Raw genomic sequence first — 16267 nt, 5'->3', positions numbered from 1 at the left:
ATTTCCGAAAGGCTTGCTGTAAAACAGTGATTTTCAGTGCGTGGTGGAAACAGTGAAGTGGTTCACTAGAGTCTCTCTTATTCCAGCACCATGGACAGAGTTCTTCCACTGAAGCAGGATGAGTCTGCTTTTCCCTTACCTCACATCAGTTAATCATTCATAGGCATCTGTGTGTTTGTCATATAATCGTCATCTCTTTAAGTTTTACAGCATCGTTAAATAATTCAGTTGAAATGAATCAGCATATCATCAACCCCCCGATGGGCGAATGTGATTTCCGTTGATTGACCTGAGATGGCCTGTTCCTTCCAGGCCATTTCTCCTCTCGCTTTTTTGGGCCGACATGTTGGAAATGCTTCCTGTTTTGTTGTGTAAGACAGATGACTATTGAATACCAGAGAGTTCAGTAGTAAAGACGATTGTAGAGACAAGAACAGAACAGATAGGGTGTAAGTTGAGCATGTTTTTAAATATGTTGACATTATGACATCAATGCCAAAACAGGGCTTGACAGAATCCCCCGAAAACTGTTAAAAGTATTATTAAATTACTTTATTAAAGGTGCTAAATGCAAAATTGGGAGCATATCTGTTGCCTCCACACGGCTCTCAACCACTCAACCAGTGTTTACCTGGGGGGGAACTGAAGGGTGGGTGCTACGCTTCCGCGACGTCGCCATCGGTCGGGACGGCGTTATCAGTTGTGACCGCCGTATGAGCGCAGTGCAGAGCGGCAGCGGCCAGTGGGGCACGCTCGAATGCACTAAAAGCGTGTGCGGCCAGCCCGGCTAACAAAGCACAGAGAAACTTGGATTACAACACACACAGAAGGAGAGTGACTTCATTCTCTGCTCAGGTAGACATTACATTACTCCTCTATATCTTTACACAGCAACTAGTTGTTTGCTGCTTTATTAATGTTCGGGATATCGTATAGAGCACCTTTTTTGAGTCAGAGCTCTGGATGACGAAGAAGCTTTAATAGGAATAGTGCGAGAGTTAGATGAAAGATTGATACCACTCTCGTGTCTGTACACTGTAGCTACAGCCAGCAGCTGTTAGCTTAGCTTAGCATAAAGACTAGAAACAGTGGGAAACAGCTAGCCTGGTTCCATGCAAATCATTTTAAACAATCGTGTAAAAATTTACTTCTGACTGAAGTATGAGAATTGCATAACTGTGTTAGACGGAGGATGCAGGCAGCCTATATGAAGCCAGGCTGTGGTTGTGCTCAGGCCTGTTTCCAAGAGATGGCTGCAGGGGGTCTCTCCAGCAAAAAGCAGGTCAGTTCGCTGCAGCTTTATTCACTAGTCGACAGAGGAATCATCTCTTGTTTTCTCCAGCTCTCGTCTGCACATATCCAGGTATGCGTGGACGGTATGTACGGCGCAGGCAATCAGAAAGGAACACGGGGTGACAGGGCATTTTGTTCTTCTCTCTCGCCCCCCGAGCAAAGTAACAAAATGCTGCATTCTTTCCACAGATCCTTATGATAACACCGGCCGTGCTCCCTTTGACTAGCAGGTGAACTTATTATTAATGTGGGCCTTGAATTCCTGGACCATTCATCCGTCTCAGGCCTCCTTTTGAACTCAGAAATGTGTTTGCTTGTCACACAATTGAATCACACATGCCGCCTAAGAGGATTTATTTTCCCTCACATTATCCTTCACGTATAGTTTCTTTGATTTACTTTACACGGTGTGCCTTCCTGAAGCAAACAGAGAGGGTCATAAATAAGGAAAATAAGACCAAAACAAGACGAGGGTCATTTTTACAATTTATCTTCACATTCAAAAACTTTGACAGACAGATATTAAGAAACACGCTTGATTCAATTCTATTTGATTTGCTTTACACTTTTGCACACAATAATCCTTTATACTCAACATGTATCCCTAAAGTACATCATAATGATAAAATAAATCTGTCGATCCGTAAAAGAAAATAAAGGCATTTTACAAAAGAATGAGTAAAAACATGCAATGTATGTGAGAAATTCCTGAACATGTGTATACAGTATATACTGTATGCATGTTCCTTTTCTTCTGTGTCTCCTATGTCAGTGTTGGCCTGGTCTCTCTGTACAGTGTGACGATTGATCTAACTGTTAGAGTCAAACATGACCACAGGCACTGCAGCGCTCTCTTATCATGCTAGTAGCTCCTCTCGGAGCTGATTCTCCACATCTGTTTCCATGATGTGTTTGTAGAACTCTCTGTCACGTTTTCCACCCTCTTATTCCCGGGTACAAACAGACGTCTTTGTGGCGCTTCGGGCCTTCCTGCGTCCGTCTTTCAGCAGCCCTTTGTTTGCCACCTCTCTATCAAAGGAGGGTCATTTGTTCAGGTGCTCGCCGCTCTCTTTCTCTCACTATCACTCAGCTGGCACATTGTTCAGCGAGCGTTCTTCCTCTCGTGAGAGGACTCGTCTCTGTCTGAATCCAGAGCTCTCTTGGACCTGCTGGCTGCAGCTCTGAGGGACAAAAAGTCAGTCATGTAATAAAAATCAAAATGTAAATGAATTTGTGTATGTTTTTTTGAGGTAATCTTGTCATTCAAAGCTCACCGTAGGATGCTGAGTATGTCGAGTCTCTTTACAGATCTCTTCGGGGATGTGATTTCAGGACTGCACACAAGGAAGGAAACAGCATAGTTACCAAAAATGACGAGAACCTTTGAAATCCAGATTCATCATGACGCTGCAGTTTTGTCACTTTAAATGTTTTATTGATGTAGTTAAAGAACACCCCGCTTAAATAAAAGCATCCAACATTATTTCTTTTTTGCACTGTCAGTAACCTAAAAAAGAAAGTCTTATCTTTACAAGCTCACTAAATGTTTTATGTAACAAGAAAACAGTGAGCCGCATCAGCAGATATGTTTTCTAAATGTCATGGTTTAAATCACGCGATGCCTCCTGTCTCGGCCCGTCACTCACTCTCTTTCTAGGCGGTGACATTATTTGTTTGGCATTTCTAGGAAACGGGAATTCTCGACATAGTAATTTCATTGCTTCCAGACTCCCACACTATCCTTCGGACCCTCAGAGCCAATCAGAAACAAGCTTTGTGATCTTTGTGCACCAGCCTGAGATTATTCTACTCCCTCAGGCCTCGGCTGTGTTGTTTTGATGATCACTCCCTCCGACACGCAGGACTTATAGAACACAGTAACAACACATTTAGGCTAATAATAGCATCGCAGTGAATTGGGATGTTCCCTCACGCTGCACCAATCCTTAATCCTCCACAAAGGGCAACAATACATGCCTTTACTAACTAAGCAACCACAAATCTGGGTTAAAACACTCACGAGGGCCTTCAAACTGGTGCTTGACGGCTGTGTGGGATGATCGGTGCCCCGACTCACCTGTGTTGGCAGTAGTTGGTGCAGGTTTGATCCTCAGGGTTGGCACAGGTGCAGCGACCAGTGGACCGTCTGCGTCGGGACAGAGCGCTGCCCAGCCCATAAACTGTCGTCTTACTGCAGAGAGAAAGATGATATAAACAGTCTGCAGACTTTGCTCTTTGATACTTGCGATGCACCACTGCCCATTTAATTATACAACGATTATGATAGCACATGTTTATTTTGCAGAGATTGGGCTCAAAGTGAGTGTGCCGTGTCCTCTCACGCTCACCTGGGCGTGTTGACCCAGATTATATCCAGGTGGCAGAAGTAGTGGCACTCCGAGTCCAGCTGGCTACTGCAGGCGCAGCGCTTGGTCCTCACTCTCTGTGTTGGGACGCCGTCACCGGCCTCCACATCCAGATGTTTTATCACCGGTAGACCAAAACCTATAAAGCGACATAAGGAGCCACTCAGTAACAGTGATCCAAACACAGCCAAATCATCAGTGGGCCTCTACCTGCTTTCCACTTCTACTGTGTCTCAAAACACAAAACAGATTGATGTGTTACATCACCAGTCTATAGAATTTGCAAGTGAGAACATGAAAAAAGCTCATTAACTGTTCTTCCTTTCTGCAAAACTCATCAGTCTTGATCTTTAACAGTGAGCAAACAGACATATTTACAAGATGGGAACGCATGAATTCCTTTGCATTTTTCATGCCAACATCATAGATGGTCAAAATCTAAAAAGCTCACAAACAAACAATCTATTATTTTAGAGAAAAAGCCAGCATGAAATGAGGAAAAACTCTACCACGATCCTACAGCTTGGACTTGAGGTATTACAGGAATCAAGTACAAACTGTATGTCATCATTTCGTAAAAGTAAAAAATCTCTTTGAGATAAAATGTGCAGGTTTTGTCTGATAAATGCATCTATGATTCCTGTGCTTGCCAAAACATGTATATGCACGAACATACGGTGATGACCGTCACTACAAAGGTATAGCAATATGCTTTTATCATAACTGAGAAAGGTCTCTTATATCATCATACATATCCCACTTCAACAAGAATATAAAATTGTAAAAAAAAAACAGACTCACCATCCTCCATGGAGGCCCAAAGAGTGATGAGAAGCAGAACGCCGGTGTGAGTAGACATAGTTGATAGCAGATGGGTGAAGCTCTGCAGAGAGACTATTATCATCCGTATACAGTTACAGCTGTGTTTCTGCTGCTGCTGCTGCTGTTTGTCTGCAGGTGTCCGAGCTCTGTCACTCTCTCTTATACTTCTACCCTCCTCTCCCTCATATGATGTCACGACAAAAGCTCCACCCACAGCTGCTTGCCATGGAGCCACAGTGCACGACCCCAATTTCAATATTTTACTTGTGAAGTTCCTGATACAAAACTGTATTACAATCATCATATACATACAGATACATACATGACATTTGACCTCTGCATTTGACCCAAGTATTTAGGAGCAGTGGGCTGCTGTAAAGTGCCTGCGGAGTAACTTGGGGTTCAGTGTCTCATTCAAGGAAACTTGAATCCCCCCCAAAGACTGACAGAGACAATTGTGACCTCTTTAATGTTTTCTGAAACATTTCATTACATCAAAAAAAAAAAGTAAATGTCTGAATAAGACCTTGTTTTGAGCAATAGTGGATGAATAAACCTTTTATATGATAAAACGGTTGGAGTGACATTTGAAAAATTATAATTATTTTTGTTACACAATTTGGTTATAAGTAGCCTAAGCCTTAAATGCAGTAACTCATAAATCCAATGCAAAATTTGTATTTATACTCAAAGTGGCTACAATATAGGGCTGGGCAATATGGAGAAAATCAAATATCATGATATGTTTTATTTAAATACCTTGATATCGATATTGCAACGATAATGTAGGGTTGACCATTGGTACTTTTACAAAATATTAACATGAGATTTCTGATAAATATTCGTCAGTAATGTGGACATAATGACTAAGTGGGTAAAGGCAAGTAATAAAACAGCTAGAACAGTCTGGTAAGTTCAGAAAATATACACTCACCGGCCACTTTATTAGGCACACCTGTTCAATTGCTTGTTAACACAAATAGCTAATCAGCCAATCACATGGCAGTAACTCAATGCATTTAGGCATCTAGAGGTGGTGAAGACGACTTGCTGAAGTTCAAACCGAGCATCAGAATGGGGAAGAAAGGGGATTTAAGTGACTTTGAACGTGGCATGGTTGTTGGTGCCAGACGGGCTGGTCTGAGTATTTCAAAAACTGCTGATCTACTGGGATTTTCACGCACAACCATCTCTAGGGTTTACAGAGAATGGTCCGAAAAAGAGAAAATATCCAGTGAGCGGCAGTTGTGTGGACGGAAATGCCTTGTTGATGTCAGAGGTCAGAGGAGAATGGGCAGAGTGTTCCGAGATGATAGAAAGGCAACAGTAACTCAAATAACCACTCGTTCTGCCAACGTATGCAGAATACCATCTCTGAACGCACAACACGTCCAACCTTGAAGCAGATGGGCTACAGCAGCAGAAGACCACCCGGTACTAGCAAGGTGTACCTAATAAAGTGGCCGGTGAGTGTATATATATCACTTTACTGTAATTCAGCCTTTGAAACAAGGAAAAGATGCCATAGCCTATATTACCATATCCAAAATCTAAAACGTTATCTAGTCTCATATCACTAGATATAATAGCCCTAAGCTATAATCAATATTTTTTTAATAATAACAATGACTCAAATGACAACTTGAAACCAATGTGACAATAGCCGTATTTCCATTCACATATTTGTATGCGTATTTTGAAGAATCACATTAAAAAAGCTGTATGGAAGCAGCAAAATTCAACAAAAAATCCTCAATTGCAAAAAAAACCCAATGGATGACAATATTACTCCGTAACTTCTGTAAATAAGATAAGATAAAACTTTATTTATCCAGAGGGAAATTGCTGTGCAGCGGTTGCAATTCAAAGTGGGAAGCAAATAGGAGCGCAATAACCAACATATTTATATATTGCAATATTTTAAAAGGTGATTGTTTAATGTGTTTCCGCTGCCCCTAAGTGGACAAAAAAAAAATTCAGTTATTGTTATTCTGTGACTGTCACAAAAGAAATTTCAGAGTTACACTTGACTGAATTGATGCGTCCATGACGGCTGGTGAAGGCCCACACACAGAGAAGCCCACTGCTCTAACCTGCCTACAGGCAGTAGAGCTGCTAGTCGTGTCCAACCCACCTGGTGCCCAGTCAGTCATGCCAGAGTCATGCAGATAGCCAAATGGCACTGGCACATGGTAAATACAGTAAAAGCATGTTCATATTAGTGGTGTGAATAATATAAAGATGACAGATGTCACTTTTCTGATCGGGACTAAAGAATATGAACATTAGGAGTAAATCTGTCATTTTTTACCACTGTGAGCTTGAAGATGTTTTTTTTTCGCCAATGGAGACACACAAGCATGTGAAGCAGGCAGTGTTGTGGGGAAGAATATAGGTTGACAGATGGATGTATAATAACAGTTTTGTTTGTTCAGTACTACAAGGGCAGATGAAAACATGTTTTTTCCTAATCATTCGTCATTAACCCTTCTATGGTTAGTGTTTTCTAAAAGGGGCTTATAACCCACTTTCCATGAATGAAACCTGACACCTGAACATAAAGAACATAGAAGAGAGCAGACTGTACTTTTCCTCTGTGCAGTGGGCATGTCCAGAGCACAAAAACATGTGTCAATGAAAACGCGTTGCAAAACAGAGAAGAGGACAAATTAAAAAGAGGTCAAATTAGACCTTAAATCCACACATCACCTTGTCTGTTCCTACATCTTTCCCTCCACAGGAGAAGAGTTATTGAGTCTATCCTAGCTTCTAATACATAAACTTGCCATGTTTCCTCTCACGTAAATATTTGTGGAATGCGTGACATGGCGATGAGATTGCCACAGCGCATCGCTATAGCCTAGATTTTTCCAACACATTCTTGCACCAGAGGTCATAAGTTCAGTTCCCTCAGGAGCACAGATGTGCCCCTCTCCACAGGCATCACATCATATTAGGCAATCCTGTCTCTGAAAAATGGATAGCGAGTCAAAGTGAGAGTCAGAGAGTCTCTTTTTTATTCAGCCACACCCTCAGTGTGTTTCTGTCCTATAGAAGCAGGTGTTTATTTTTAATCAACAACCTCACCTCCTCAGTTCACTCCTTAAAATATAATCTCCCTGAACCGCTCTGGCTGTGTGTTGTCAGCATGTGTAGGGGCTTTAAGAGGAAGAATGATCATTCACTTCAATCTATTTTACATATACTGTAGGTGTCTAAAAATACAAGCGCCTCCCCGTTGCCTGTTTTGTAACACTTTTCTAGGGAATGTCGAGTCACAGCAGCAATCATCTTCTGGCTTCTTGTCAACACGCTCGCTGGCTGTGCCCGAGTCAGATTTACGTAATCCGCGTCTTGCTGCGCCGCTAAACATTGTTGTGCAAAAGCACCAGTGAGCGTGATCAGGAAACACTGCAGGGATGGGAGTGTTACATTTTATGTGAATATTGTTTTATATGCCTATAACTGCATGTGCCAGGCTGGAATGCTCTGAATAGTTATCTGATATAACGGAAAATGAAAGGAGGGTTTAATCTTTGTAGAATCAAAATCAGCCTTTGGAAGTTATAAAGGTGTGTCTATATAATAAAAATGGGCGTTGTCAGGAAACAGAGAATGAGTTTTGACCCACATAGCCAACCATAGCTCCTGGATTTTATCGTCATGGTTAAGGTTGGTTCAGATTTGATAAGGTGAATTACTTTTGAAAGGTGTGTGTGCCTTCTTGACCCCAATCAAAACTAAAAACAAGGCAACCAGAATGCCAAATGATACCAGTGTTTAACAGCACCTCCTTTTTCTAACACACTAGTCGCATGGATGAGAAAAATATTTTCCCTAATACCTGAGAGTTTAGTAAGGACATCTAGTGGTGCTACTGCAGGCATACAGCTGCCTTGTTGCTCCCACAAGAGAGAAAAGCTTAGTAGTTTAATTATGACAGAGTGAGTTTATATCTGCTATTCAACACTTGCCATATACTGACAGCTGACATATTAAAGAAGACCTATTATGCTTTTTCCCCTTTCATTTAGTGTGTTATATAGTTTATTTGTGCATGTAAAAGGTCTGCAAAGTCACAAAGCCCAAAGTCCACGTCAAAGGGAGTTACTCTCCCCCACAGAAACACTGCTCCTGAACTGCCTGAAACGCCGTTTCCGTAACGTGGTGATGTCACCAAGTAACACAGTTACAGTACATAATACCTGAGTAGCGGCTAGTTTGGCACACCCTCAAACAAAGCTAGTTAGAGCTCAAACAGAGCATTTTAGGCAGAGGGTGCAAAGAGGTGCTGCAGCACAGCCGGTATGAGAAAAATAAGGCGTTTCTTTGAACATTAAAGCATGTAAACATGTTCTAATAGAAACCAAAAAATACAATCATGCACCTGAAAATGAGCATAATAGGTCCTCTTTAAAGAGAAACCACTAAACACCTAAATAGATGAGTGGAGAATATCATAAAAGCAGATGTTTCCATATGGGGCACAAGAGGTCTGAGAATAGTTTGGGAAGTATGGGGGAAAAGAAAGATGTGAATCATATGCTATGGCTGAAACAGTCACTAAATATGATCGGACTGGTGTGTTCGACAATGCTCTCCACCACCTTCATCTAAACACCAAATTGGGGAATATCTTTTGGAAAAATGTTGTACAATCCCTGCAGCAGATATCAAATGGAAGATTTATGCCAAGATAAAGCTGTTATTGTTAGTTTCAGGTGATTTTACACTAATAAAAACATAGTTATACATATTATATTCCATTTCTGGCAATAGATCCCCTGAAATGTCACACACTGGTCCTTTAAGTCATCCACCTTAAGTCAGGCACCTGTAGTTGCATCTTTGTCCCAATATTATTTTTGTTATCTCTCCGCAGAGATTTGGCATGCAATCATATTGTAAAGAAAAATCTATCTGCAAAGGCAAACAGCATTTGAAAAGACAGATTTAACACCACTTGTTTTTGAGTGGAAGGAAAAGGGAAAACACAACTTTCCTGAAGGGAGAACACACATTCGAAAAGGGTCGTTGCTCACATGACATGGGGGCTGCAAAGTACAACCAAACATATCAAAAAACTGCCACCAAAGTGGAAGCCAAGACCACGAAATACCTCAAAAACTCATTATAAAGCACCACAAACAAGCACAAACTGCAACACCAAAAGTTCTTCCTCATAGTTCAAGTACCATAAAGAAACGTTTATTCTTTGACTGTCTACAGCTTCAGTCACACGCCCAGCAACACCGTATTGGTTTATGATGTAGTTTTGATGTTTTCTTTGTCCACATTCCAACTTCACTCATCTCTCGTGGAAAAACAATCCAATGTGGTTGATAACACAAGCAAATCATTAAACAGTTATGGTACAAACTCTGTTATAGTAAAAGCACGATACTGTACACATGGCGAAATGGAAGAAAGGCACAACCTCAAGGGAGTCTGGTGCATTTTTTATTTCTTCAATGACTAGAAATTTTGCTGTGTGTGAAATCTGCAGGGCACTTAATCCTCCGGTACCAGCCAAACGCTAACCCCTCATCTTTATCACCAATTCAAGTCACATGAACATCATGAAAAAGACACACAGATGTAACAAAAACATCCTTTTTCCAATAAAAAAAAAGTAAAAAAAAACAAAAAACAACAACCTTGAAACAATGATCATTGTCATCAAATAACAATAAATAAGGAGCGCTCTTCCCTGTACAGAGATATATTCTAATCTAAAACCTTTTGTAATAAAAAATAGTACTTCAGTGCATTTCCTTTGACACGCTTCTGCTGCTCCTTCAACACCGCCGCGATGCGACTCTCTGTTATCCTTGGCATTTAAGCAACAAAACACCAAATATCAATCCTCCTGAACAACACGAAAAAAAAAGCGGATATAAAATTTCACAGCCTTCTCTTTGTCTATCTGTACTGTACATCTCGAAACACAAACCTGGACAGAAAAGGCACAAGTAACTACAATTTGAGTAATACTGGACAAAATTTGGACAAAAAAAAAAAAAAAAAAATTGAATTATTTTTGATTCAAGATTTTGGTCATTTACAAATTTATTCATATTCCTTTTTACATATATTTAAACAGACATTAAGATTACCAGTATCAACAGAGATACAGGAGGGATATATTTATATATATATAATTTATATATATACATAGATAGACATTATTTTCACAAAGAAAAAAGTGCATTTTTATAACAAACCTGAATATTGCCAAAGAACAAACATTTAAGTTAACAATAGTATTGAAAACTGTATAAAAACGAAGCAATAAAAAAACAAGACTAGTGTAGCAACCAATAAAGCAAAATGAGATGCATGACGCATCAAGGTTGTAGACACCGTTAAGTGCTCTGGTCTGTTCTGTCTCCTTTAGCTCCTCCCTCCACCGGATCGCCACCAGACGGAGGCTCCTCCACCTCCGGCTGCTGTCCGATGATGACATGCGAGGCTACGGGGGCCGCTAGACTGAGGGGTGCTCTTGAACCGTCTCTGACGCAGTGTTTGGTGGTCTCAGTAGCAGGCCTGCGGGTGTGGGCGGAGCTGGGTGAGCTGCCATATTGCTTTGAGTCCGTGGTCTCCGACTCCTGTTTGGAACGCGTTGGTGCTTCTGTGCTGAGAACGCACCGCCCTGACTGGCTGGTTCCTGCTGTCTGGTGCTCTGACCAGCGCTCTCCAGGAGTCCTAAGCCCTTGAGTTCTGGGGGTCCCGCCCCAGTATGATTCAAATCTGGCCAGCGATGGCCCCTCAATGGGGGGAGACGTTGGGGACGAGGGGGTGATGGGGTGGGACCTCGATCTGGCCTGTACCATTTGGATCCCTCCGATGGGGATCATCAGATAGGGGACCTTGGCTTGTTGGGAGTGCATGGGAAGATGGCTGAAGATGTTGTCTGCTGTCTGGTGTCCGGGATAAGCCTCCCAGGTGGAAATACGGAAAGCAGGTGGGAACAAGCCGGCCTCTGGCAATGTTGGCCCCTCTGCTGCTGCTGTACCCCTTTTCACCTGTAGAGGGAGCAAAGACTTCATCATTATCATGGATTTGCTCCGTCAGTACACAGGGAGGGTACTGTACACATCATGGGAGGAAAGTGCAGAGGAAACACATTGTGGTTGCTCAGTTTAAATTTCTCTGCACAGATCTGTGCAGACTAATAATAAAAAAAAAAGACTCACCGGTCTGATATGACTACCCTTTGTACCAGGGCTCTCCCATGGTAGGTATCCAGGAGTCCTGTGATGTAGCCCGAGTGGCGAAGGAGGGGTCCAGGCTTGTGATGACCGGTAGCAGCTGGGCAAAATGGGGCGAAGAGGAGAAACGGGTCTGATAGAAGACGGCCCTCTCTCGGGGGAGGGCGAGAAGTGTCGGCTGGGCGAGGACAGCTCCGTCCTGGGGGAGAGGCTGTGGATGGGCGAGGACAGCTCCAGACGGGGCGAGAGGCTACGGCTCGGGGAACAGCTCTCGCTGCTGGGGGAGAAGGCTCTTGGCGACGCCTTCCAGCCCCGCCGGGAGAACAGCGCCCTCCTGCTGCCTGGGGATGCGGCTCGTCTGCTGGGCCAGACTCCCCTCGGGGAGTGCTCCGGACCCGGACTGGGGCCCGGTGCCTCGGGGTCAGGTGTGCCCTGCTGAGAGCGCCTGCTCAAGCTGGAATGCCCTCCCGTTGAATGGAGAGTGTCCGACGAGCAGGAGGACGGATCGTCATGGGATGCGGACTCCTCTTCTTCGTCATCGTCGTCGTCGTTGTCGTCGTCGTCCTCGGACTCTTCCACGTCAGAAAACTGGTGTTCCTCCTGTTCCTCTGAGCCGCAAGCGCGTTCGTCACTTCCTGCTGTTTGTGCAGACGAAGAAAAAAAACATACTTTAACTTATATCCCTTTACAACCACGTTGTACACTTTAAAATGTACAGAGTTGTGACAAAAATCCTCACACTGAAAGACACGAAAAACAGAACAATTTTCAGGAACAAGCACAAAGGGTTAGGACAGAGTATACTGTATCTTTCTGACAGACCTCACCCACCGCCCATCAATCCCATGTTATAAATAGACTGAGGATGAAAAGACTGGAATTTAATTGAATAGCACCATGCCTCTATTCACAAACTATCTCAACAGCCTTGTGAATGGAAAGACGGTTTAAATGGCGCATCCTTGGCTGTGATGAGTGTAGTCTGTCAGCCGAGGGAGGGGTAGCAGACGAAGGTTAGGGAGGAGACCGTGAGGTGGCTCGCTTCGAGGCAGTGTTGGAATGCGTATTGTCATATTACGCCAGCAACACATCCTTGAGAGCAAGGTACACTCGCCAGACAGCCACAACCACATCAAGAGACTGTGGAATATTCTCCATTTATCTTCTACTTCTACATATTTCTTATGCAAGGCCAAAGGGAGGAGAATAGAACATGGCGTTGCATAAGCTGTCAGTGCTGAGCAGCTACAACTCTTCAGAGGCAGAAGTTCATCCAGCTGTGTACCAATATTCCTCCACAGCGGAGAGGAAATATGCGAGGAGCCTCCCCATCCCCTCTTAAGTACCTGTTTCCTCGCTCTCCGGCTCGTCCAGTGATGACTCGGATACTCCCATTGCCTGGCATTTTTTCCCATGAGCCTTTGACTTCATGTGTTTAGTGAGGTTCCCTAGGAAGGAACAAGAAAAGCACATTAAAATGGCCCAGGACACATGCAGGGCAAAGGGAAAATGAGGACATTGCAACAACAGAGGAAAAATAAAGTAGATAGAATAACGATATGAATCATGTTTTCGTTTCATGTTAGTAAATTGTCTCCTTACCTTTGGTTTTGAAGGCAAAGTTGCAGTGTTTGCAAATATACGGACGGACATCGGTGTGCGTTCGAATGTGCTTTTTCAGCATGCTAGGCTTCTTACAGCGGATGCCACACTCTTCACATATGTACTTGCCCCGGCCGCGACCTCTCACATAAACATACTCTTCATTGGACTTATACCTGAGAGAGAGAGCAAGGAGAAAGAAACAGAAAGATACGAAACTTGGTCACCACAAAATCACAAATTAGGGTTTCACTTTGATTTCACTGTGTGGTAGAATTAAGGAGCTGAATGCACAAATAACTAAAATGAACTGAAATTTATATTTAATTAATTGAATTGCATTTTAAATCTGTATTAATTGATTTTTTTGGCCACTTGGGGGCAACGGAAGAAGCTGAAAACACAACATTAAAGGTGCAGTGTGGGATCTGGCGGCATCTAGTAGCGAGGTTTTAGATTGCAACCGACTGAATCTTCTCCCGTGTGCCAACCGTGTAGGAGAACTACGGTGGCCAACACAAAATAAACGTAAAATCTACAGCCAGTGTTTGGTTCGTCAGTTCTGGGCTACTGTAGAAACATGGCGGCCGGCTCCGTGAAGAGAACCCGCTCCGTATGTAGATATAAACGGCTCATTCCATTTCTGCTAAAAGATCCCCCTAATTGTTACACACTGTTCCTTTAACATATTTTCACCTTGTAAAGTTGTCACAGTGAACATGTTAGCAATCAGTTACTTATTTAAACATCCAGCAGTTATGGAGGAGCATTCGGATTCACTTGAGTCGCGCTTCCGGCCCCCAGGCAGAATTAAGTCCTATATTCACTCCCCTTTTACCTTTATTTTGGTCTCCACCAACTCCTTAGAAAATATCTGTCTCTTAAGCTTCTAAATTCTATTTATTTATTTTGTTTTACCTTTATTTACCCAGATAAGTCAGTTGAGGACCAATTCTCATTTACAATGATGACCTAGCCAAGAGCTTCACTATGATCACTAGCTTGTTGCTAACTTTGCCTTTCCGCTGTTTGGTGCTGGGCAGGTATCAGCTTTTCACTACACGATTATCGTGGCCAAAAGAATTCACGATAATATCACGATATCCGTGGAAAATTTGAAAAACAAAAAACAGTCAAATTAATCTTTAACTTTGTATATTGTGTGTTTTGTCTCTTTTTGGCAAATTATTACACTCAAAATACGAGTGGAGAGAGAGTCTGTAACTATAACTGTATATATAAGAGACGCTGGATTATATACACGATATTATCATATGTGTATTATTAACACAATATCAATATTTCATTTTCAAATATCATGGTTAGCGTCAATACTGTTGTATTGTGACAGCATACAGTGGTTTTAAAGAGCTTTTTCCCTGAAAACAGCTGCTTCTGGAAACAAGGCTGATGACGGTGGAATTTGAAGGGCAAAAAAACAAAAACAATGCTGAGTAGAGCTGCAGAGTTGGGTGATAATTCTCCGAAGCTTCGTCACTAAAAGCGCCCCTTTCACATTACAGTCATTTGAGTTGTTGTTCTTAGAAAAATAATGATTAGTGCAGTTTTAATAATAATGTGGATGTGGGTTTGTGTACGGCACAAAAACATACACACACACACACACACACTCACACACACACACACACAAGGGACGCTGTGAAACAAGGCTTTCTTTATGGAGGCGGGTCGGGGAAGCCCCACCAAAACCCCAGCAGCACCAAGTCCCTCGGCCGTTCCCTCCACTACACCCCGGGCACACAGAGAATACCAGCTATTCTGCTGCGACCGGGTGGCCCTGCCAACAACAGCAGCAGCTAAAGAGAGGGAAGGGAAGCCTGGCTATGGTCAACAACCTAAAATAGACACTATATATAAAAACCAAGCAACACATTTAGGTCCAGTCTATAAAAACATTGTTTATACGCAATCTTGATGTTTACCAAAAGCCTATTTGCGGACACAGTGGACCGCAGACGTTTCACATCTGAATGAATTGTCCTCTATGAAAAATCTGCTCTCACTACTCATGAAGAGACGCACACAATCCATCCTGAATTGTAAACATCCAACGTGTGTTGACTGTGTTTAATTACAGGATGTGCACATCTACAAGGACCCGGGCTGTGAATGCTCCCCATTGTATATCAGAACCAGCAATAGCAAATCATAACCAATTGATACACAACTGTAAAATGGTCTCAACATTGTGTTCATTCAGGATCTGGCTACTGTTTACTGGCATTTAATTCTTGCCACGGCTAAAAATATCCACCCACAGCTCAGGAAAAAACAAAGTTGCACTTCACACATGGAGCATTAAATCAGCAGCACGTCTCTCCGTAAACTCAACTGACAATCTGCCTCCTGCTTGTGCTCTAGCTTTACGGCCGCCGTGGCAGATTGGTGGCGAGAACACCGCTTCCAACCAGGCGTGTGATTGATCGATAAGGCCACTGAATGTCAAAGCGGTGACAACTGAATAACAGTAAAAGGCAGTATTGCAGGTATACTTCAATCACTATTTGGCCAGAAAGGAGTTTTCACATAACTAATCATTTTTGACACATTACTGTAAACTCTGCCATTTCACCACTGTGGTTTAAGTGTCATGACAAATCTGCAATGTTAACCACTAACACCGTGGGAATCAATCTGTTTTAATAGAATCCAGAAGGAGTTCAGTCCAGCTTGTGCTCACTAAGAGGGGATTAAAGCTGGTGTTTTCATGGACTTTTGCTGCCACCAAGAAGGAGCGGCTATGCTTGCTTAAATGCTAAGACGTGTGTTATTGAGGAGAAAGCTGCCTTGAGCCAATATCTGTTTCTTTAGCTGTGTGATGCTAATAAACTCTAGAGACCCCCTGCAAACCCCCCCTTCTCTTAAAGGGATCAGGAAAAAGCTGCACGATGCATATTCATGAAAAACAAAAAACAAAAAGGTGTTGCTTGTTCAGAGTCATGATTTCAAAGG

The 16267-nt window shown here is 42.6% G+C and overlaps 2 protein-coding genes across 8 annotated transcripts in view; both read right to left on the bottom strand.

Moving 5' to 3' along the window:
- Window positions 1-1770: 1770 nt before the first annotated feature.
- LOC141779331 (uncharacterized) lies at window positions 1771-5386 on the bottom strand. 2 transcript variants are annotated; one of them, XM_074654102.1, is made up of 6 exons: window positions 5241-5386; window positions 4461-4553; window positions 3642-3798; window positions 3371-3484; window positions 2568-2627; window positions 1771-2474 (listed from the first exon to the last, which is right to left on the bottom strand). In XM_074654102.1, exons 1-6 carry the CDS (start codon window positions 5278-5280, stop codon window positions 2396-2398), a joined length of 543 nt encoding a protein of 180 aa, XP_074510203.1. In that variant the 5' UTR covers window positions 5281-5386; the 3' UTR covers window positions 1771-2395. The 2 variants fall into 2 exon arrangements, with proteins under 2 accessions (XP_074510203.1, XP_074510202.1); XM_074654101.1 differs by lacking the exon at window positions 5241-5386 and having other exon boundaries at window positions 4461-4636.
- A 4542-nt stretch (window positions 5387-9928) lies between these two features.
- hivep3b (HIVEP zinc finger 3b) overlaps window positions 9929-16267 on the bottom strand; it is a 48282-nt gene continuing 41943 nt past the window's right edge. For all 6 annotated transcript variants that reach the window (XM_074654090.1, XM_074654089.1, XM_074654093.1 and 3 more), the window contains 4 exons: window positions 13295-13470; window positions 13039-13140; window positions 11678-12330; window positions 9929-11506 (listed from right to left, as the gene is read on the bottom strand). In XM_074654090.1, coding sequence (XP_074510191.1) covers window positions 10847-11506; window positions 11678-12330; window positions 13039-13140; window positions 13295-13470 — 1591 coding nt within the window. In that variant the 3' untranslated portion in view covers window positions 9929-10846. The remainder of the gene's footprint in view (window positions 11507-11677; window positions 12331-13038; window positions 13141-13294; window positions 13471-16267) is intronic.

Source organism: Sebastes fasciatus, chromosome 12 (genome assembly GCF_043250625.1).
Source record: "Sebastes fasciatus isolate fSebFas1 chromosome 12, fSebFas1.pri, whole genome shotgun sequence".
In the NCBI taxonomy this organism is placed as follows: domain Eukaryota; kingdom Metazoa; phylum Chordata; class Actinopteri; order Perciformes; family Sebastidae; genus Sebastes; species Sebastes fasciatus.
Note: the sequence above shows the minus strand (reverse complement) of the source record. Positions and strands in the feature narration are given on the sequence as shown.